This window comes from Saccostrea cucullata, unplaced genomic scaffold (assembly GCF_032062105.1).
Source record: "Saccostrea cucullata isolate Sc308-1 unplaced genomic scaffold, CSIRO_AGI_Scuc_v1 ctg3403, whole genome shotgun sequence".
In the NCBI taxonomy this organism is placed as follows: Eukaryota; Metazoa; Mollusca; class Bivalvia; order Ostreida; family Ostreidae; genus Saccostrea; species Saccostrea cuccullata.
In genome coordinates this window covers 46,866-69,542 of record NW_026935809.1, presented here as the reverse complement: position 1 = coordinate 69,542, position 22,677 = coordinate 46,866, and the positions used below count along the sequence as shown (strand labels likewise).

General features: G+C 33.2%; 2 protein-coding genes, 1 long non-coding RNA gene and 2 pseudogenes across 4 annotated transcripts; 3 read left to right on the top strand and 2 right to left on the bottom strand.

Annotated features, from left to right (window-relative positions):
• Window positions 1-1,429: 1,429 nt before the first annotated feature.
• Window positions 1,430-3,603, bottom strand: LOC134243820 (uncharacterized; the record flags this gene model as incomplete). The annotated part of the gene is made up of 4 exons (XM_062726047.1): window positions 3,479-3,603; window positions 2,426-2,534; window positions 2,257-2,294; window positions 1,430-2,071 (listed from the first exon to the last, which is right to left on the bottom strand). A coding segment is annotated over exon 4 (610 nt), but the record flags the coding sequence as incomplete, so codon positions are not given.
• A 1,998-nt stretch (window positions 3,604-5,601) lies between these two features.
• LOC134243813 (uncharacterized) lies at window positions 5,602-6,590 on the bottom strand. Its single transcript, XR_009987121.1, has 3 exons — window positions 6,347-6,590; window positions 5,838-5,890; window positions 5,602-5,725 (listed from the first exon to the last, which is right to left on the bottom strand). It is a non-coding gene; the product is annotated as an uncharacterized LOC134243813 (long non-coding RNA).
• Window positions 6,591-8,940: 2,350 nt separating this feature from the next.
• Window positions 8,941-10,242, top strand: LOC134243817 (uncharacterized; annotated as a pseudogene).
• On the top strand, window positions 9,418-19,915 carry LOC134243815 (uncharacterized). 2 transcript variants are annotated; one of them, XM_062726044.1, is made up of 3 exons: window positions 9,418-9,556; window positions 10,583-11,020; window positions 13,188-14,561. In XM_062726044.1, the coding sequence occupies exons 2-3, from the start codon at window positions 10,591-10,593 to the stop codon at window positions 14,171-14,173; spliced, it is 1,416 nt and encodes a 471-aa protein (XP_062582028.1). In that variant the 5' UTR covers window positions 9,418-9,556; window positions 10,583-10,590; the 3' UTR covers window positions 14,174-14,561. The 2 variants fall into 2 exon arrangements, with proteins under 2 accessions (XP_062582028.1, XP_062582029.1); XM_062726045.1 differs by lacking the exons at window positions 9,418-9,556; window positions 13,188-14,561 and adding an exon at window positions 19,286-19,915 and having other exon boundaries at window positions 10,296-11,020.
• On the top strand, window positions 17,477-19,168 carry LOC134243818 (integrase/recombinase xerD homolog; annotated as a pseudogene).
• Window positions 19,916-22,677: the final 2,762 nt, after the last annotated feature.

Genomic DNA, 22,677 nt, shown 5'->3' with positions numbered 1-22,677 from the left:
ATGATTCAAAGTTATTCAAAATTCATACATTTAATACCTGATTTCTGGAAAAATGCACTGTTGACCTATCATACCTTCTTGATATAATACCTATATTCAGTACTATGTTCAGTACCACATCTAGTCTCCCATCAAGAAATTTCTAGGGGTCTGTTTTATGCCCTTTTCACACATTTGTACTGTATATAGATTTTTAAAAGATTGGTCACTGGAAGAAAGTTACTCTCAAATAATTTGTCATATCAGTAAATTATGGCAATACCATTGACACACAAACAATCCCCATCAACCCTGCAACGGATGCAACAGTGATTTCTCTCGAGTTATTGGTTGCCTCATCTGTAATAAAATATTTGTACTGAAAGGTCATTGCGTATAAAACACAGTCTAATCCAGTAAGTGACATTGTTAATAATACCGTGCTATATGTTTTGGACTCTGATTTGGACTCATTAAGTTTTTCACGCAACATTTTACACAATGATTCAAGGTACAATCATACATTAAATATCATCTGACAGAATGATTCACTCCTCAATGACACCTAAATATTTCATTACATCTTATGTTTATTTTGTTGAAACCCCACCCCCTCCTGCCCACCCTCCTTAAACGATAGGTGTGACTCCTGTATGACATTTACTAAAGCATAAATTTGAAACATTTTTAAATGGTTTATCTTTTTCAAACTTTTATTTTTTACACAAGTTTATTTTTGTTTTGTTTGTTTGTTCTTGTTGAACGTCCTGATAGTTTAAACGTGTATTTTGATAAAGAAACAAAATTAAGATTAAGTGAATGAAAAATGCCATTTATCTTACATCTGGATTTATAATGCAGAATCATTTTTAACAATTGAAAATATAAATAGAATATTTTTTGTTAAAATCGTTTTCACTTTTTAATTTATATGTTTCTGTATCTTATATATTCGTAAGGATTGTTTAACTTGTTGAACGTTAAAAATATATATGAAGATTACTGACCATTCTTTAAATATAAGATGGATGGATTTAGCAGAACAATCCCCAAAAGAGAAAAAACGCAAGTTTTTGTTCAAAAAGTTTTTAAATTAATGACACTACGGGAAAAAAGATTACATGTCAAAAACAAGTACTTGTGCAAAGAAAGCACAAGGGTTCTTAGACTAATAAAAAATGTAACAACTGAAATAATATTCAGTAAATTGCATCATATACCGGTATATTGAAACAAACAAATTTCAATTCAAAGAAGTTCATAACTACTATAATGAATGAATGATGAGAAAAATAATACTGAAGTCTGAGATGTTTTTTAGCTGTAGTTACTCGACATTCATCAAAGATGACGGATTTCCTCACTTTTAATGCTATTGAAAACATGTGAAGAAAAGTTCTAATACATTTATTTTTTCTTGTTTTGAAGGAGACACTTGTACGTATGTTACAGTTGAAATTGCAAATAATTCTAAGAACAAGATCTTCAGATATATACACTCTCGGACATATTTTCTTAAAATGTAAAAGATGAGAGGATAATTCTTTGAGAAATAATTCCTTGTGGTTAAGATTAACAGCTGCCTTATCATGCTCTACACAATTAGCCACATCATAAATATAATTCTTTTCAAACGGTAAAGGAACACTCTCCTTCCCTGTCGATGACGTTACAAAATTATCTCTTTCTTCATCTTCCATTGTTTGAGCAGGTATATTTTCGCGACAGTTGTCTTTTCTTTCAATGTTCTTGATTCTTAATGAGGATGATCTCTTGCATTCATAAAACAGGTCATAATTGTCCTTAGATCGTATTAAATTGCATGCAGAACTTTTCATATACGTTGAAGAGGAGTCGGAATATCTTCTAACGAGGCGCTTCTTCGTGACTGGTTCCTCGTATCTTGTTACACGGAGAGTAAGTGTATGGTACACTCCGTCATCAAGCTCGTCCTCGTTATGACGTAATCCAGTTTCTTCTTCCGTTTTTATGGTTGCATATACATCAACTGGTGTTTTATCAGAGATTGCATCATGAAGTATTTTGGTCGAAGAAGGCATTCTATGTAGATTTACGTCGTAAGGAGGAATATCTGTTGAAAAAAAAATAAATATGAGAGAAATATTACTCTTTCTGTCATAAGAAAAAAAATAAAGAGAAAGATTAAATAATTAAATTGAAAAAGAATAAGAAAAATGATTCTGAAGGCATGAAATAAAATGAAAAGACGAGCTCCAATACAGAACTTGTTATATACAATCAAGTATACTGATTTACCGACAAAATTCTTTGCAGACGATTTCTTTTGTTTTCGCCTGTAAAAATATCATTAAGACACGGTGATATAAAGTCGTAAAAAAGTTTTATCATATATTATTTAAAAATATTTTTGTTGAGACAAGAGTAAACTTGTACTTTCTATTGATATTTGAGAAAAATGTCTTACTTTTGTTGAAAGCATTTCCCCAGGAAGAATATACACAGACAGATGATTATCAAGGGAATAATCGTAGCTAATGTATAGATCAAAATTTCATATCGGTATCTAGTAGATTCTGAAGATAAAAAAAATTGTTGCACCTATCAAATATCAAATGGAACTGTACAGATATAATTCTGTTTAATATCGGTTTAATTAATGTATGCATGGTTCCAATTTAATAAAAATGAGTAGCATACAAAATACATGTAAAATATATAGTAACGTTGTTTTTATGAGTTCAGAAGTGAATGTTTCGACCTTTTTTTGCGACTGATGATAAAAATTTAAGATGCTCGTTTTAGATACTTGTAATTCAGTTTAAATTTCAGCTGAGATTTTCTGATTCTCCATTTTTCGGCGTCCTAATTTGTGCTCCTATATTCACTTTTTATTTCATTTTTTAAATCTCTCACGAATACCTTATATAATTTTAACCAATGTTGCAACAAAGAATTCAAGATTATTAGTTGCTTAAATGATGTCCAATACATGTACCATTTCAAAATGGAATCTTTTCATCGTTGAATGAACACACTAATAGGTTTTTCTCATCATAACTATGAACTTCTTTATCTTCAAAATACCCAGAGGTAGAAAACGTTTTCAAAAAAATTATGCATTTTTACTTGATCAAACATTGCTGCTATAACACCAAAACCCTTGACACTTGGCCAATTAAATTTTTAATGTGATGACTCTCCCATAACCAACAAACACCAGTACAGCTCTTCTTAAATGGCTGGGGAAAATAAATCAGAACATTGACCGAGATATAAAATAACCCCTTTGACCAAAATAGAAGTTTTCCACTAATTGCAAGCAGTTGTTTCCTGCTCATACAAAAGCAGGTCTATTAATCTTTTAATGGTACATATCTGCAAGTACAGTGTATGCATTTGTCATAATATACTATATTCTACCTTATTTTACCCCGTATGTGTTGACAATCATATAAAAATTATTCAAAATTGAATCACGTGTGTCAGAACCTTAGTGGAACAGAATGAGACTCCAAACCTGGCTTAATGCATCCAATGACTTTATCACATCCTGTCTCACAGGTACATTCTTCTTTGCAAAGTGAACCATAAGTCCCATTAGGACACTCTAAAGAACAGTTTTCGCCATACGATCCAGGTGGACAAACTAAAAGAATTGTTGTTTTTAAAATATAATCAGCAAATTGCAAAACAATATAAAATTGTGTGTTATATCTTTCTCCTATTTTCAAATACGTCAATATAATTTTGAAATCTCGTTCTCTCCCATTTTGGCCACCTTTAAATACATTGTCGCAACTATGGCGTCTTCTATAATATTCCTAATATATTTTATATACAAAACCCTTTTTAAAAAATTAAAAGAATGTATACAACTTAAATAAGGTTTAAAACTTTTACATATTTTGTTCTAAAATTGTTTTTTTTTTCATTTTATATACTTGTCCCTATTCTCCTAAAAAACTATTCAAAATCGTTACAACCTGGGGTTTTTTTCCTTTTATGGTAAAAATTATAACAATAGCGTATTGAGCTTTGTTCATCAACGTTTCGCAAGACATTTTAGCTGTACAAAGTGAAGTTCCTTCTCATACAGAATTCCAACAGAAGAATATTTTTCCTTTTAAATTTTAAAAATTATAAAGGGTATTAAAAAAATTAGGAAACTTAAATTTTAACCTTTTGCACACAAAATAGGAAATTTCAGCCTTTTTGCGTTTCTCCCAATATTTCAATTATTTGGAAAGTATTCTAAATGTTAGTCTTATATACAAAAACATTCATCAGAAAAATTATTTCCTATTTGCATTTAAAAATAATTTTGTAAACATTTTAATGATTTCATCTGATTTAAAGATCGCCTTTTACATACTGTAAAATAGTGAGAAAAATGAAATAATAAAATGTTAAAAAAATTATTTGTATTTTTCGTGATTTATAATTTGCATTACATTAGAGAGGAAGTAGAGGAAAAAATAAAGTCATTTTAATAAAAAATCTGTAACATTACGTCATCTTTTGCTTAAATTCACATAAGAGTTTTTCGTATCCGTTAAGCATACTTGTACTTGAAAGTTTTCTTGGGATTGCTTCTTTTAATCAAATTGTGTGTTTTTCTTAACCTAAGGATTTAATGCAATTTCTGATATAAGTATATCGCCGTAAATTATTATGTGTTAAAATGCAAACTTTCTTTTAAAGTAACGTTTTTTTTTTTGATTTCAATTACAAAGTTATTGTTTCCTTAATTTTAATTTTTTTTTTTATGATATTGAAGAGAATATTGTCACTTATATGTAAAAATAAGTTTTTCAAGTTTCAAACGATTTATACACTAAAGCAATATTTATATTTCAATATAATTTTAAAAAATAAAAGAAAAGTTTGGGTTTTAAGCCCCTAAAAATTTCATTTTCTTTAAAAAAATGATTCTTATTTTCTTAAACTTTAAATTGAGTAGATGAATATAAAAAACTAAATCACAAAGAAGTATGGCATGAAAAATTTTGGATATATGAAAATTTGGTACATTTATAGGTTAAAAAAAATTAACAGCAAAAATCTAAATATCTGCAAAATCTTTGTGGGTGTTGCAAGAAAATAGTGTGTGTTTCAATTTGATATGATGAAATTCTGCTTTGAAAAATTACATTGTACCTGAAATTTTTTTCAGATTTTTCAATTTTGGGGTAATGCACAAGTTAAAGACGTTCCACAATAAGTATTTAGGAGGTATATGAAAAAAACGATTTATGTATTTTAATGTTGACTGCATATGAATTCCACACTTAAAAAAAATTCATTTTAATTATTCCATTTCATATTTTAGATAAATAAAGGGCTAAATTTATATTGAAACTGTAACTTGTTCTTTTCATAAGTTTTTTGCAAAGTTTTAATTTGCCTTTGAAGCATTAACAAGTACATGTACAAGTTATAAACTAAACAAGAAAATTGATATGAACGTGTTCGTGTAATTCTATAACTTGAACTGTACACGTACATGTTCAAGTACACGCTGATCTACGAAACCTCTGTAATGTGTGTGTATTTTGTGACTTTTTAAGTGATGATACTTATTATTTCCGTATTAACTAAATTAGAATGCTTAATATTCCTCTGGGAGGCTTTTTACCACATCCTACGATTGAGTCACATGTTTCGTTGATGGATTTACAATTACATTTTGACGAACACAAAAGCCCATAAAACCCTGAATAGCAGTTTTGGGAACATTTCTCACCAAATGTACCAGGTGGACATTCTTGAAGAGATTAAGAATTAAAGGGATATACAATCATATTAATCACTGGCTTATATCAGTTGCTTTGTGTGTGTTAATTTATTTGAAGAGACTAAAATATTGGAATACTTACCTTTACATATATCATTGACTTGATAGTAATTTGGGCAACACGATTTCAGATTTCTAAACATAAATAATTGTACACAAACGTTATCAATGTCGCCCTTTCTACTGATTTATTTCAAATAGAAGCTCATTTTCATAAAACATATTTGAATTAATACATATTAAATTCAGAATATGACAAAGATAAAGAGAAGTGTTCGATCGCAAAAAATACCAACAATAAAATTTGTAAACAGGACACAAATATGGACTCCGGGATAGGATAAGTGCCTAGGGGAGTAAGCATTCCCTGTCGACCAGTCACACAGACTTGGAAGGCAATATACTGTACAATGTACTGATCAGGAAGACAGAATATTCTGTATGAAATTTGATTTCAAAAAGGGCTTAACATTAGGTTTGAAATATGTCTGCCAATATATACCTCTTTCAAAGGCTACATTTTTAGCGAAGAAGTCATCATAAGAATGACAAATGTACAAATTGTTGAAGTTATTTCAGACGAAAACTTACCCATCGAAACAAACTCCTATGTCGAATGTCGAAGATAATTTTACAGATGATAAGAATAATATAAAAATCTCCAACTTATTGAATATCTTCATTGCCCTATAATCAACCAGATGTTTCACTCTGTTGAACAAGGAAGTTATCCAGGACATTAAAAACATAACGCACTTTTACATTTTTTTTGAAAATCAATATTAATTTTCGATTAATAGGAGGTGCTCATAGTACATGTATATGCATGTCTCCACCATTACAAGCCATTAGATATTCCAGCAATAAATACGATCTCAGGCATGTTTCTCACATTAAGCAGCTTTTAGTTCTCTGGTTAATTTGATCGCTATGTTCTTGACTCATATTGGGAAATAAATACACAAATATTAACTTATCTATAACCGGAACAATTCCAAACTATATCCTTATACGGAAAGTACAAATGGAGTAGTACAGTTTTAGCAGAGACCACCAGGAATATATACGTTGAAGAGCGTTTTTAAAACTCAGCTTCGCTTAGACAGAAACATTCATTGTCCTTATATAGAACACCTAAAATTTACCACGTGCATCAATGAAAAGCAAAAATTCTAAATATACAAAGAAATTATTAAAATGAATACTCAGACAAAAACTTCAATTATGAAATTAATTTTCCCCTTGTCAATAGTTAAGGTCTCAGAGTTTTGCAATTTATGCTTGTTATACCGAATTTATCTTCTTCTATACACCGATGCTTATTAAACAAGAAGTAGTAATTTAGCATTATAGTAATTTAAAAGATTTAGTTTTTTTAGAAAAAAAGAAATTCAGAATTCCAAAAATTCAATAGTTTATAATTGCCTTTTTAAAATTGAAGAAGACCCATCATGCATCCACACAACACACACACACACAAGGCCTTATTCTTTGATATCTTCTTATGCACTCTATTAAATAGAACAGTAGTGGTCGAGTTTTGAATGACGTTTCAAAACAAAAATGGATCAATCAGAGCTATAATTACATATATGTAGATTGTTTCATTTCTGTTTAGCTCTAGAGAAGAAGACTGTCAGAGAGTTTATTTTACGCTACATATCTATAATAATGTATCATCCCAGAATTCTTCATCCTTGGTCACAAAATTTGGAAAAGGTGCTATTGCTTATTATAACTACGCACCTAGTTTTCCTGCTTGATTTACAGGTCGATAAAAAATAACCAAAATTTACCTTGTTCTCCATTCCTGATGTAAGTAAACTTAAGATATTAGCTTGATTCTATGATCATACAGGTAAGAAATTAAAAAAAATATTTTAATGTATTTTTCTCTAGTTTTGTAGATTTTAAGTTCCAACTGAGAACTCCTGGCTGTTGTGCTATAAATTGTAAAATTTTGGTTGATAAATTCAATGTTTTTCTTTTTTCTTGTCTTCTTTTATAATTAAAATCGTGCTTATGTTAATACATCTTAAAATTGCTTGTCCGGGAATAAAGATTTTTGAAAATCGCATTAGCAGTGACCCTTGAGAGGAGAGATAATGACTTTAAAATTAAAATTGAATGTTCTTATATGAATGTTTTACGCTTAAATAAGGTATAATTTGTGTAAGGGTTTCCAGAAAAGCAACTGAAAATGTTCACATACTAACACATGTGACACACAACAAAAGCAGATAGCTTTACTCATTTGTATATGTGTAATTGATTGATTGTATGTTAACATCTCTCTCGATATTTTTTTTCTCATATGTAGACACCACTACTTGCCGGTGAAAAGTTGCAATTCTTTTGTCCTATACTTGGCAATTACAGCCATGAGAAGTGAGGGGTTTTTTTTAGTTTCAGCACCTACTGCAACACGGGACCTCGATTTATACAGTCTCATCCGAAGCGCCGGTCTCCACGTCCCACAGTGGGATTCGAACCCGCGATTAAAAGATCAACTCCTTACTTTGAGACTCTAGAGCAGACGCTTTAACCACTGTGCCAGGCAGGCAGCAGTACATTTGTGAAATGAGAATATAAGACAAGGTTTAGTTATAAGTATTATATTCTTATATTCTTGTACATGTGTGAAATAAGAATATAAGACTAGGTTTAGTTATAATTTAAGTATGAAACTTAAAACTTAATTCTGGGTTATGTAATTTTATGTGCATTGATCATTCCCGAAGCAAATATACGAACGCATAAAAGGTTTTCTACACGTGATCACCACACCACTGCAGACTCCTTCTGTATACCCGAGTCATTTCAAAAATATTCAAAAATATGCCAATCTTGTGCTACAAAAGTTTTTTAATGAAAATTTTGGATGTATGAAAGAGTCAATAATGGATATCGAAAGAAATAATTGCAAGACTCAATATATCACTTACATCCTTTTATGGAAACACATATTTCATCAATGATATTAAACAAAAATGCATTGACAATCTCCATGGCCTTCATCAACCAACTTGTCTGTCTGTTGCATCAGGAAACCATCTACAATACATCAAATAGTTATAAAATCAATCTTTAATGAGTAGGTGCGCTTAGTGTCATAAACATTTTCAGCATGTTAGCATCGCCACAAAGCATTCTGATATTCCAGCTCATCCTCACGATTTCCGAGGTACGGACATTGGTGAAACTGGTAATTAGTAAACATGGTGGATCCAGCAGTGGTGGGCATTATCGGACATTCATATGTGAGACGTTTAGAACGATTTGTGGTACAAAACCCAATGTATAAGAACCTGTCGTTGGATGAAGACCTCTACAGAGTTTATTTTCGGGGTCAGGGAGGTTTGACAGTCCGTGGTCTGTCCAACTCGCCAAATCTGTGCATGTTTCCTATAGTTCCTACAGTGTGTTTTTTGGACATCGGGGGAAATGATGCTACAACTCGTGGACATTTCTTAGGACATTGTTTCGTATGCGAATTATCTTGTACATGGACTTGGCGTGGTTAACGTTGTTATTGGTCAGCTACTTCGCCGTGACCCAAGGAAATCCCTGGCATTCTACAACGATGAGGTTTTCAAAATAAACACGCATTTGGAACTTTTAACATCTGGACTTCTCCATGTTCACCTTTGGAAGCATAGAGGATTTTGGGCTGACTTGTCCTACCTGGGGCGCGATGGAGTCCACTTGAGAGAGGAAACTGGTGCTAATCCTCCAATACCAATGGTGAAATACATGAGGAGCATTAAATATGCTGTGCATCATAGAATACAGAAATTAAAGGCCAGTAATTATTGAATTTGTTTAGAATTCACTTGAATGAAATCAGGCTAATTTATGTGACTTTTAAGTAAAATGATTACAAAATCAGCCATTATTCAATTTATAAACATTAAAAGTTCAATCAATATCTATGAAAATATTAAGCTTTACCAGTTTGGTACAAGAATGAGTAAGTTATAGTCACATAATTTTAAATTGTATTCTGAGGCCTGTTTGTTTTCTAAGTAATTTTACTCAGACATGTGCAAAATTGATACTTGTCTGTTTCCTAAGTAATTTTACTCAGACATTCACAGAATTTCTAACTGTATTATTCTAATGTTTGTCTGTTTTCTAAGTGAATTTATTCCGACATGTGCAATATTAATACTTGTCTGTTTTCTAAGTAATTTTACTCAGACATTCACAGAATTTCTAAGTGTATTATTCTAATGTTTGTCTGTTTTCTAACTGAATTTATTCAGACATGTGCAGAATTGATACTTGTCTGTTTTCTAAGTAATTTTACTCAGACATTCACAGAATTTCTAAGTGTATTCTAATGTTTGTCTGTTTTCTAAGTGAATTTATTCCGACATGTGCAGAATTTATACTTGTCTGTTTTCTAAGTAATTTTACTCAGACATTCATAGAATTTCTAAGTGTATTATTCTAATGTTTGTCTGTTTTCTAAGTGAATTTATTCAGACATGCAGTATTTATGCTTGTCTGTTTTCTAAGTAATTTTACTCAGACATTCACAGAATTTAAGTGTATTCTAATGTTTGTCTGTTTTCTAAGTGAATTTATTCAGATATGTGCAGAATTGATACTTGTCTGTTTTCTAAGTAATTTTATTCAGACATATACAGGAAATTCTCTAATATAATCATGATAATGTTTGTCTGTTTTCTAAGTGAATTTATTCAGACGTGTGCAGAATTTATGCTTGTGTGTTATCTAAGTAATTTGTACAGAATTACTATGTACATGGAATCTCTTACAAGCAAATTATTATTTTTATAACCCATGTATAAATCATTTCAGAATAAACCATGCCTAAACGTCGGACAGACTCCACACCTAAACCAACACCAAAAAGGAAAAAGTCGTCTGCGATGACTGTACACAGTTCTACTCCTTCTGTGGCAGCAGCGATTGACTATGACCTTTTAGCGGCAGCTATTATCAAACAGTCTCAAAACTCTACCAACAGTAACAGTGCTTCGAACGTATGTGACAACAATAGCGTGAATAGTGCAGAGGTCAATAATGATATCACTTGGGATTTATGTGACAATACTGCTGTAAATGACAGTGTAAATAGTACCGTAGTACCCGTGTCTGAAGTTTCCATTCAACCGTCATCAAGCAATGTAATTCCAAAGCCGGCAACCTCTACATCTTCCTCAGAGAGTCAAGACATTACAGACTCATCCACTAACGTTGCAAACCTAGTTAATGCATTACTACAACAAAACTCAGGTGAGCCAGCAACGTCAAAAATTAAAAATGTTATTTCTGATGGTATTCCTCTTGGTGCTGCAACACAACAAAGGGTGAAAACCAAAATCTGGGCAAACCAATTTATAGATTTAAGCATTTTGTTGCAGCAGCGAGAGGAACCAATATCCTTAAAGATTTCAACAGGGTCTGTAACAGTACAACAAGGTTCCTCAAAACCCAAAGCTCCACTGTCCATACAGCAGTGGACTGATGCCTTTTTGATATATATGGCCATTTACATTGAAAAGTTCCCAGAACAAGCTTCCCATCTATTAAAATACTGCTTTTTTATCAGGAAAATGAATAAGATGTTAGGGGATAAGGCATGGAGGGTCTATGATGAAAACTTTCGCATGTTGAGAGAAACATCAGATTTACCTTGGCAAAAACCTGTAGAAGAGTTAAGGGTCAAGGCTGCCTCAAGCAATTTTCAATTCCAGCAGCCCTTTCGTACAAATGCAGGCAGCAGATCAACCAAATTCTGTTATGCCTTCAACAATGGTGAACCTTGTTCATATAACCCCTGTCATTTCATCCACAAGTGTCAATTATGCTCCATGTCACACGCAAGAGTCAATTGTAGAGTACGGAAACAACAAAAACAAAGTACAAATACAACAACTAAATCCCAATCTAACACTCCCTTCCAACCAGCTACCATCTCCAGTCAACCCAAAAAATTTAAGTACATTTTTAATCAATTACGACAGTGAGCTGTCCTCATACCTGATTAATGGCTTCACTTATGGTTTTAAATTAGGATGTACATCTGATCCCCCACCATGTACCCCTCAAAACCATAAATCCACAGTAGAACATACAGATATTATTGATAACTACATAAAAACTGGTTTAAAGAAAGGGCGGATTGCTGGTCCTTTTCCAAACAAACCATTTGATAATTTTGTTGTTTTTCCACTTGGTCTTGTCCCTAAAGGCAATACTGGAAAATTTAGGGTGATTCATGACCTTTCTTTTCCGAAAAATCAGTTGGTTAATTTAAACATACCAAAAGAAAATTCAGCAGTGCAGTATGATTCAATAGATGAGGTAGTTGATCTGGTTAAAACTTTTGGTCGTGGTTGCTTAATGGCAAAGACTGACATTGAGGATGCATTTCGCATCATCCCAATTCACCCGTCTGATTATCATTTGTTAGGATTTACTTGGGAAGGTCAGTTTTATTATGATATGTGTTTGCCGATGGGTGCCAGCAGTAGTTGTCAAATTTTTGAGTCATTTAGTAAAGCTTTACAATGGGTCATGGTGAATGTTTTTCATGCTTCAGGTATGTCTCACATTTTAGATGATTTTTTCTTTGTTGGTCCCCCAAATTCAATTAGTTGTTCAAATGATCTTGCTAGTTTCTTATTCCTATGCAAGTCAATTGGGGTACCAATTAAAATGGAAAAAACCCAAGCACCTACAACCAACATTGTCATATATGGAATTGAGGTAGATTCTGAGAAAATGGAATGCTGTCTTCCAGTGGATAAAATCCAAAAAATCTAGGAAAAACTACACTTATTTAGGAAGTGCAAAAAAGTCACATTAAAAGACATGCAATCCATTATAGGTCTTTTAAATTTTGCATGCTCTGTGGTGGTTCCAGGGCGAACATTCCTTCGTCGATTAATAAACTTGACATGTGGTGTAAGTAATCCTAGATTTTACATTAGATTGAATAAAGAAGCTAGGGCTGATTTGGAAACTTGGGCAATGTTCATTGATAATTATAATGGTAAATCAGTATTTTTGGACAATGCTTGGTTATCTTCAGACCATTTCAGTCTATATACAGATGCATCAGGTTCCCTTGGTTTGCAGCTGTCTTGGGGTCACAGTGGTCAGTAAATGGCCTTCAGGGTTAGATGATTATCAAATTTGCATTAAAGAATTGTTCCCAATAGTTCTTTCACTGGAAGTGTGATCATTTCATTTTCAAAATAAAAAGGTGTTGTTCCTTTCAGACAATATGGCTGTAGTAGAGGTTATCAACAAGAAGTCTTGTAAGGAAAAATCCTTGATGAAATTGTTGCGCAGACTTGATTTAGTGTCACTACAGTGCAATATTCATTTCCGTGCAAAACACATTCCTGGGAAGTTGAATGTTACAGCTGACAGACTATCCCGTTTTCAATTTCAGGAAGCATTCCGGGAAGCACCATATTTACAACAACAACCAACAAAAATACCAGAGGACCTTCTTTACATTTAACATCGTCAGCACAAAAACTGCTACAAGCCTCTTTGGCCCCAGCAACAAGAAAAGCATATCAACATTCATGGAAGCTTTTCCTTACTTGGGCTGATTCCATATCCTTACCTGTAAAATCCAATACACTTTGCAATTTTATAGGTCATTTATTTGATATTGGATATTCACCAAGCTCAATAACATCACATATTTCAGCTTTGACCTACATTCATAAAATTCTTGATATGCCGGATCCAGCGCAGTGTTTTTTAGTGCAAAAGTTGCTGAAAGGGTGTCACAAATTAGGTCCAACTGTTGACTCATGTTTGCCAATAACTGGTGAAATTCTGATCAAGATGGTAAAGGCTTTGAGACACACAATTATTGATCATTACAACATGTTACTGTTAGAGGCTTTGTTTTTGCTCGCATTTCATGGATTTTTCAGGTTAGGTGAATTGGTTATAACATCAAAGACACGGGCAGAATATGTTATTCAAAGGTCAGATGTGCATTTTGAAGTAGCAAATAACAAATTAAATCATGTACAATTGGTCCTACGTCATTTCAAAACCATTAGTTTAGGACAACCTAGATTTATTACTTTAGAAACACCAGACAATATCCTTTCTTGCCCAGTACATGCATTGTTTCAATATCTAAAACATTTCCGTCATTTGAATGGACCTTTATTTCAGTTCTTAGATGGTTGTCCTGTGACATATTCTTTTGTTTCAAAGAAACTAAGTGAAGTTATCAAATATATTGGTTTAGATCCAAAACAATACAAGGGTCACAGCTTCAAAATTGGAGCTGCTACACATGCAGCAAAACAGGGTTTTTCGGAAAATGCTATTCAAAATATGGGTAGATGGAAGTCAGATGCTGTCAGGCGTTACATTCGTATAGGTTCATTTTCTGTTAAAAGTGATTGAGCATTTTCACCTGATTGTTTTCATATGTAGTTGACTGTTAGGTATAGGTCTGTTATATATACAGTTATGTATCTGAAATGTAGATAAATGACAAAAAAATTTTGTCGATGTTTTGAATTTGCTGATTCATTACATTTCATTCATTATTTAAATACATGTTAGGGATGGGGAATTTACCCCAAAAAATAGGTATATGCCTACTTTTTTATGATTATAAATTTTTATTTGAGCTTAACCTCTCTTGGAATATTGGGATTTGGAAATAATTTTAGAAAGAGTAAGAACTCATATTGAAGTTTTTGGAGGGTAAGATTATTGGATTGAAATTGACAAACGTAGTAACAAATTAATGTCTAGACAATATATCCAATACAGCTTAAATAAAAGATACAACAGAATCTGATTTTTTGTTTGGATATTGTATTTGAAAAAGACTTTCGTGGTAATGTAACAACCAAGCTCTATGATTAACATGATGACTTTAATTTTTCAATCGTCATCTTCCTTTACTTAATATGCAACAATATACCTTCAACACCATCATACAGGGTTTATAACTCTCGGTTATGCAATTGCATGCTCTATGCATAATTTTTTTTTAAATCGATTGAGAGCTTGAAACCTGTTTGTTATCACAATATTTCAATCAAGAAACAATAGCCATGAAACTTGTGTTGTCTCGAAAGCACAGAGAGTGCTCATATGAACTCTCGATCTATATGATCCAAAAAAGAACAGTTTTAAACGTTGGGGCATTTACATAATTCAGCAAAAAATCAAGGTATGGAAATGTAATTGCATATTTTAAAGACAAAACAAAATTTATCCATCATCAACAATTTTTCGATTTAATTGCTGAAAATTAAATCGCGTTATTAGAGAGGCCCATATTTGGGGTTATTTGGTCATTAGTATTTCCCCGTTCTATCAACTTTCGGTATTTTAGCCTAACTCTTGGGACTTCCTTTTCCGTTAGAGAACCAAGGAAAGCAGAAGCATCCTGCATCTCAAGTTGTAAATTTGTTTATTTTTTATACTGTGTTAAAATTTTTTCATGTAATGCATTGAAATTTAAGGAGAATATTTCTAGCAATTTTTATTTCCGTGCGTATATGCCCCATTATGTAAATGACTCTTCGGATGTTTTTCGATTTTGAAAAACTACATGTGTAATAAAACAGAAAGGTCATAACGCTGAGACAATATTTGAGCAAAAAAAAAATTAAATAAATAAAAATGAATAATGATAATAATAACTTTATGATTTCTATACTGTAGAAGTACTTTCTTCCGCGTGGTATTAATTTACGCTATGTACGCGGTCACAAATTTTCCGCGGAAATTTGTCCAAGCGTACTTAATATAAATGTAAGGCATATCGTGACAATCTAGAGAATCCGCGTAATTTTCTACCCGCTGATTAAACAGAAATTGAGATTCCGCGGAATTATGACCCCGCGGAAAAAAGTACTTCTACAGTATTTATTTCTTACTCTTAAGTCGGTAGTTTCAGAAAATGCCTAGAGGTAAACCGGTTGCCAAGCCCGCAAAGCGGAAATCAGCTGCCAAGTCAGCACGTACGAGTGGACCAAAACAAAAAAGAGGATCAGTTGCTTCAACAGAAGTTTCGACAGAGAAAAACATACCCTGTACAACTAGTATTACAACTTCAAGTGTGGCTACTCTTCCACTAGTCCCAGCAATGAATCGAACCTGAGGTCAATTTAGATACAACAGGTAACGAGATCGATAGTATATACGGTAGATTGGGGGCAAATGTTACAGAATCGATCAAACAAAAAATTGTTAAGGGTGAATACATTGATTTAGGTCAGCTTCTATCCAATCCGGTCCCGATGGATGGGAAGCAAACACTAACAGTCTCTAATGGTCAAGTAGTGATTGAACCAAAACGGGCTACAGCAAAAAATTAAAAATGTGCAGCAGTGGACTGATGCATTTTTGATTTTCTCATCAATATATGCCACAGTACACCCTACAAAAAATTTTGGCTTGCTTAAATACATCCACACTGTTCGTGTAGGGGCTAGTAGGTGCACTGGTATAGAGTGGAAATTTTATGATGAGCAATTTCGAATGAGAGTTGCTAAAAATTCAAGTGCTTCATGGGGAATAGTTGATCAGGAGCTTTGGCTAATGTGCATGGTACCATCGTTTACTGGTCCTGTGCAAAAACCTTCAGCGGGGGGGGGGGGGGGGGTGGTTCTTAAATGCTATGACTATAACAATTATGGGGTTTGTGTAAAACAGCAGTTCCATTATTTACATAAATATTGAGCTGTAGCGGCCTTGATCCATCAGTTATGTATACGGGCCCGTCTGCTAAAAATCAATATGCTTCTAGAGATTTTTCAGGTCAAAGATACCCATTACAATACAGGAGCCAGGTACCTTCATCCAGACCACCCCAGCCTAGAGCACGATTTCCCAGTGTACCACAATCTGCAGGGCCTAGGTTTTTCCCCAATTAAAGTGGAAGTTCTTGCAGCTTATTTACAAAACTCTAATTATGATAGGAAGGGTTCAGAAATTTTGTTAAAGGGGTTTTCTGAAGGTTTCAAACTAAATTACAATGGTCCGAGGGTAGCTAATAATTGTTCTAATTTAAAGCCAGCTAGAGATAATGAGCTTGAAATTCTGGAAAAAGTGTTTAAAGAAATTAATGCTGGAAGAGTTGCAGGTCCATTCCATTCAAGACCCTTTCCCAATCTTAGGCTTTCACCTGTAGGTTTAGTACCGAAAAAGGATGGCTCATTTAGGTTGATTCATCATTTACATGTATCTTATCCTGAAAACTCCAGTGTTAATTCATTTATTGATACATGTTTCTCGTCAGTCCATTATTCCTCATTAGATGATGCTGTTAGGTTACTAAGTTTGTTGGGTAAGGGGGCCTTAATGGGTAAAATGGACCTCAAGTCTGCATTTAGGTTGCTTCCTGTTCACCCATCAGATTTTGAGCTTTTAGGTTTTAAAATAAATGACATGTTTTTCTATGACAAATGCCTGCCTATGGAATGTTCAGTGTCTTGTAGTCTTTTTGAGGAATTTTTATCATGTTTGGAATGGATATTGAAGCAACAGTCTGGATAGAAATCTGTTGTGCATTACTTAGATGACTTTTTGTTTGCTGGTAGGGCAGGTAGCAATACATGTGATGAACTTATGTCAATGTTTGTGGGGCTTTGCGAGCAGTTAGGTGTCCCCTTAGCTGATGTTAAAACAGTGTGGCCTTCAACTTTCCTGACCTTTTGGGGTTTTGAGTTAGATTCAGTTGAAATGATGATAAGAATCCCAGTTGATAAGTTAAAAAGTTTAAAGGATTTGATCAACACTTTTATGTCAAGAAAGAAGGCTACTCTAAAGGAATTTCAGGCTCTTGCAGGTTTGTTGAACTTTTGTTTGCGTGCCATTCCGTCAGGCCGGGCTTTCACTAGGCGTATTTATGACATCATGCAAGGGGTCTGTAAACCACATCACTTTATCAGGGTTTCTTTGGCAGTTAAGGAGGACTTGGGTGTGTGGCTTACATTTTTAGATTTGTTCAATGGCTGCTGTTACTTTCCTCAAATCGACTAGGTAGATAATGATCAACTCCAATTATTTACTGACAGAGCAGGGAATTCAGAATTAGGCTGTGGTGCTTTCTTTAGGAATCATTGGTTGTTTCTCAAGTGGCCAAGTGAATGGGCTGGTACTGAGGTAATCAGGGACATCACATTTCTTGAACTTGTTCCAATTGTTTTGGCAATTCATGCTTGGGGAAATCAGTTATTCAGCAGAAAAATAGTTTTCCATGTGGACAACGAGGCCTTAGTAACAATTTTGAACAAAAAATCTTCTAGGTCTAAGCGTGTTATGTGGTTAATTCGTCCCCTGGTACTTCATTCCATGTTAAACAATATACAGTTCAAGGCTTGTCATATTTTAGGTGTTCATAATGAGGCTGCCGATGCTTGATCTATCTCTTTCTCAGTTTCAGCGTTTTCGGTCATTTGCACCTCAGGTGGACTTGGAGCCAACACCAATTCCAGAGTCCTTTCGAACCGTCATCTCCAGTCTAAATTTGACAGATTAGTTCAGAGTTCAATTTCAACAAATACAAGACTTGCTTATCAGACAGGTTTAGTTGAATTTGATCATTTCAGGTTATCTTGTGGGTTACATCCGATTTAGCCTCCTGATGAAAAACAGATTATAGAATTTGTAGCTAGTTGTTCATTAAAGGGTCTGTCATCTGCTACTGTAAGGACCTATCTGTCAGCTATGAGCTTTAAATGTAAACTTGATGGTAACCGAGACCCCACCCAAAACTTTGTTATCAAAAAGATGGTGGTAGGCATGTCAAGATTGCAAAGTTCAGTAGATGCTAGATTGCCATTTACACCTGAATTGTTGGGGAAATTATTGAATGTACTCCCAATTGTTTGTAAATCATCCTATGAAGCTACATTGTTTTCAGCAGTTTTTTCATGCTCATTTTTTGGCCTATTTAGGGTTGGGGAGTTGGTGTTAGATAGTAAGAAAAGCAGTAGTTCTCATGCCCTGGATGCTGCAAGCATCCAATTCTCTCGGGACAATTCAGATGTAAAAATTTATTTGTCTCATTCTAAAACTGACCAGTTTGGTAAAGGAGTTGTTTTGGTTCTACCTGCAGTTGAGGGAAAGATATGTCCAGTCAAGCTACCAAAACAATATTCAATTCATCGTCCCATGACTAAAGGTCCTTTTTTCTGTCACTTCGACAAGTCACCATTAACACGTTATCAATTCAATGCCATTTTGAAAAAGTCTTTGTCATGCATTGGGGTAGACAGTAATAAGTACAAGTCACATTCCTTTAGGATAGGTAGTGCCACAACAGCTTCTATTAACGGCATTTCAGATGATCAAATTCAAGAAATGGGTCGTTGGGGATCAAAAGCTTACAAGAGATATATAAGAATACCAACTTCAAATTTGATTGATGGTTAAAGATTCAATTGGTTGTACTACTTTTAGCACCTCAAACAGAATAGCTTGATAGGTTTTCTAAACCAGTCTGGAAAATGTTATTTTAAATAAATTCATTTTTGTTTACATATATTTCAGAAGGTGTAAGAATATGGATTGTTGGATCGTCAATAATATACCATTAAAGGCTGATATCTGGTGGCAGGGTAAAGGCGGCATGAGATGGCGACATCTCCTCCCTAAAATCAAATTAATGTTAAGGTATGAAGATCCCCCACAATATCTGGTTCTACATTGTGGGGGCAACAACATTGGCCAAATTACATCATGTGCTTTGCGTTATAGCATAAATGATTCTTTAGATTCAATTTCAGTTCTGTTACCAAACACCAAAATTATTTGGTCTCAGATATTACCTAGATTGATTTGGCGCAATGCTAGGGACAACCATGCTCTTAATAAAGCAAGGGTTCGAGTTTACAACTTTGTTGCAACGAAACTTCTGGCACATCAAGGGGGGTATATTCGTTACCCAGATTTCACTTCGGTTGATCATACTTTGCTTAGAGAGGATGGGGTGCACTTGTCAGAGCAAGGCCATTAGATATTTGTTGAAACCTTGAGGAAAGCTTTGCACAATTTTATAATGTCAGGGGTGGGCTTTTTTCCTGCTTAAAATGGCCATGGCACTCTATTTCACTGACTAAATAATGTAAATCACAATTAGATAGAAACGAATGTAGCTAATGTGATTGTTTTATACTCATTTGTCTTGGTATGCAATGTTTAATTTATGTGCTCTGCCTTTCTTTAGAAAGGGGAGGGGGGGGGCATTTTATCGTTCAGCTACCGCCATTGTGGCGGTGGACACATAGTGTCCATTTGGTGCAATCTTTAGCTGAACTTAAATAGGGTTATATTTAGTGAGCATCTGTTCCCAGGGCTCGTTACAACTGTACATAATTATTTTCAATATGTGTGAAATTTCAATTTGCTTATTTGTGTCAGACTGGATGAAACATTTGCAATGTATTATTTGCCAGTAAGTTGTTTAACAGATTCATTTGTATATTTGCCTATTTCATATTCATTTCTATATTTGCCTATTTCTTGTGGATTTTCATTTACATGTATTTGCCATTTGCCATTTGGGTTGCCAAAATCGCCCAATGTATTTGGATTGGTAACCTTGGTTACGATTGTAACCAGTAACTAACTGTAATTACTTATAACTAAAAATTGTAGTGCTGCCATGGCCATTATTCGCCATTAAACTTTAAGAAATTTATATCTGTGTGGTTTTCTGTAATAAAAGGACATTTTTACAGTAAAAAAAAATGGGAATAAAGAACAATATCCAAGCTAAAAAGTTCATTTAAACAATTCGAAGAAGTAGTGCAAAGAAGGACATCTAAAAAATTAAAGGTGGTATCAGGTGTTGGGGGTGAGAAATGAGCATCCTCTATCGACAGACCACACCCATTTTGTGCTTTTGACATAATTGGAGAATAACCAAACAAAAAAATCCGCCGACAACTGAAAATGGGTATAATAAACTTACAATTCTCTTGATATAGCATTCATTCATTCATTTACTTATTTAATAAATGAACGAATAAAGAATATTAAAGAACAGAATATTTCGCAGTTTCGACCAAATTTGCAAGGGCATAAAAAGATCAGAAAAACCAAAGACTAAAAAATTAATGATTAAAATTGCATGTCTTTTTTAAAAACATATATATATGTAATAAAGACATACGCAACATACCTTATATACTGATAATTTTACAAGATATTATTAATTTAAAGTTAAAGTGTCATTGATATTCGAAGACAAAAAATCAGCATGCAATATAGGAGTTTTGAAAAGATATCAATTGATGAAAATTCTTGTAAAATGAAAGGAATCACTAAGCATATAGTCGCAATGTTATGTTTGTCCAAATTTGTTTCAAAAGAAGTGTCCAACAGCATATAAAGACAATGTAGCACACAGTTCCTTCAAGTATTGGAACTCTTCAACTCCAGGGAAAATTACAATAAAGTTATAACTATGTTGTGTATGTCCTAAATGCAAAGCAATTTTCGGAAAATACCAAATTATATAATTTTTTGACCAGCAAAATAGACCCTTATTTTGGAATTCAGTCAAGGATTTTACATCATATAAATAGCTATTTCTACCCCCATTAACATAAATCACCTTCCCTACAACTATTGAAAGCAGAACTATCATAATATTATTTTTATAGCATGAATCCAAGAACTTTTTGATTAACTTTGTTATTTATGATGGAATGTGCATATGGTTTAAGGTCTCTTAAATATGTGGTATTATCTAATTGTTTGTACATTGTCAGATTTTTTCGGCTATTGGTCATTTAGTGTATATTTAGGAAATTTAGGGAAGCAGAGTTATATCTACGCGTTGATTAAAGAGAAATTACACGGAAGCATGACTCCTTGGAAAGAAAGAAAGTTAACAGTAATATCACATAATGATATATGGGTTGATTTGTTGGGTATTTGATAAAACGATTTCTTACATTTTATAATTTACTGACAGAGGTAAAAACATTAAAAAAAAACTACCCATCACTCTCAATGCACTCTCCTTCTTTCGAGACACCTGAGTCAAATACATTTATACAATTTGAATAATGATATAATTTTTTGTAACAAAAATAAAAAGAGAAAACTATACAAACATCTTAAAGTAATCATGATTATTAAATACATGTATATTTTAAAAATAATCAAACTCACAGCGATGTTTATGATTACATGTTTCATCATATTTGCAGTTACGTATTCCAATGCAAAGTTGTCCATATTTATTTTTCGGACACTTCTCCGTGCAATTCTTGCCAAACCATCCAATTGGACAAACTTAAAGCAAGATTCAAATATAATATTGGCTGCTTTCGTAGCAAAGAAAAATCGTAATTAATATAAATAATGTCAATACTTTATGAACATCTCGTCTTTTGTGCTTATATTTTCAAAAAATTACCTTTGCACATTTCGTTTTCTTTGTAATAATTATTGCAATATTCTTTCTCCTTCCTGTGAATAAAAAAATCACAAATAAATCTCACAAAAATCAACATTCTTCAATTTTTTTTTAAAATGTATATGTTCATATTTTTTTTGAAAAGGAAACTACACTGAAAGAAAAAGGCCACGCAGTGTAACATATGCCACTTTTTTTTGACTGCATGATTGAAAATATGAAAAGTGGTCAATGATCCGATGAGACTCTTAGGTAATATGCACTAAAAAATAGTGATTAGAATTACTCAACCAAAAAATGTATGACGTCACATAGGGAAAGTGCTAAAAAGTAAAAAGCACGTGCAGATTGATGAATACAATTTTGTCAACTCATCTTGTGTACCATTTGATGCATTTGAAGTACATGTATACACATTGTTTTTTCAATATCTACAGACTATATGAATTTCTTGAAATCTTGATTGATGTTCAACTAAGCCTCTTTCTTTATTTCTCACTAAGATATTAACAGT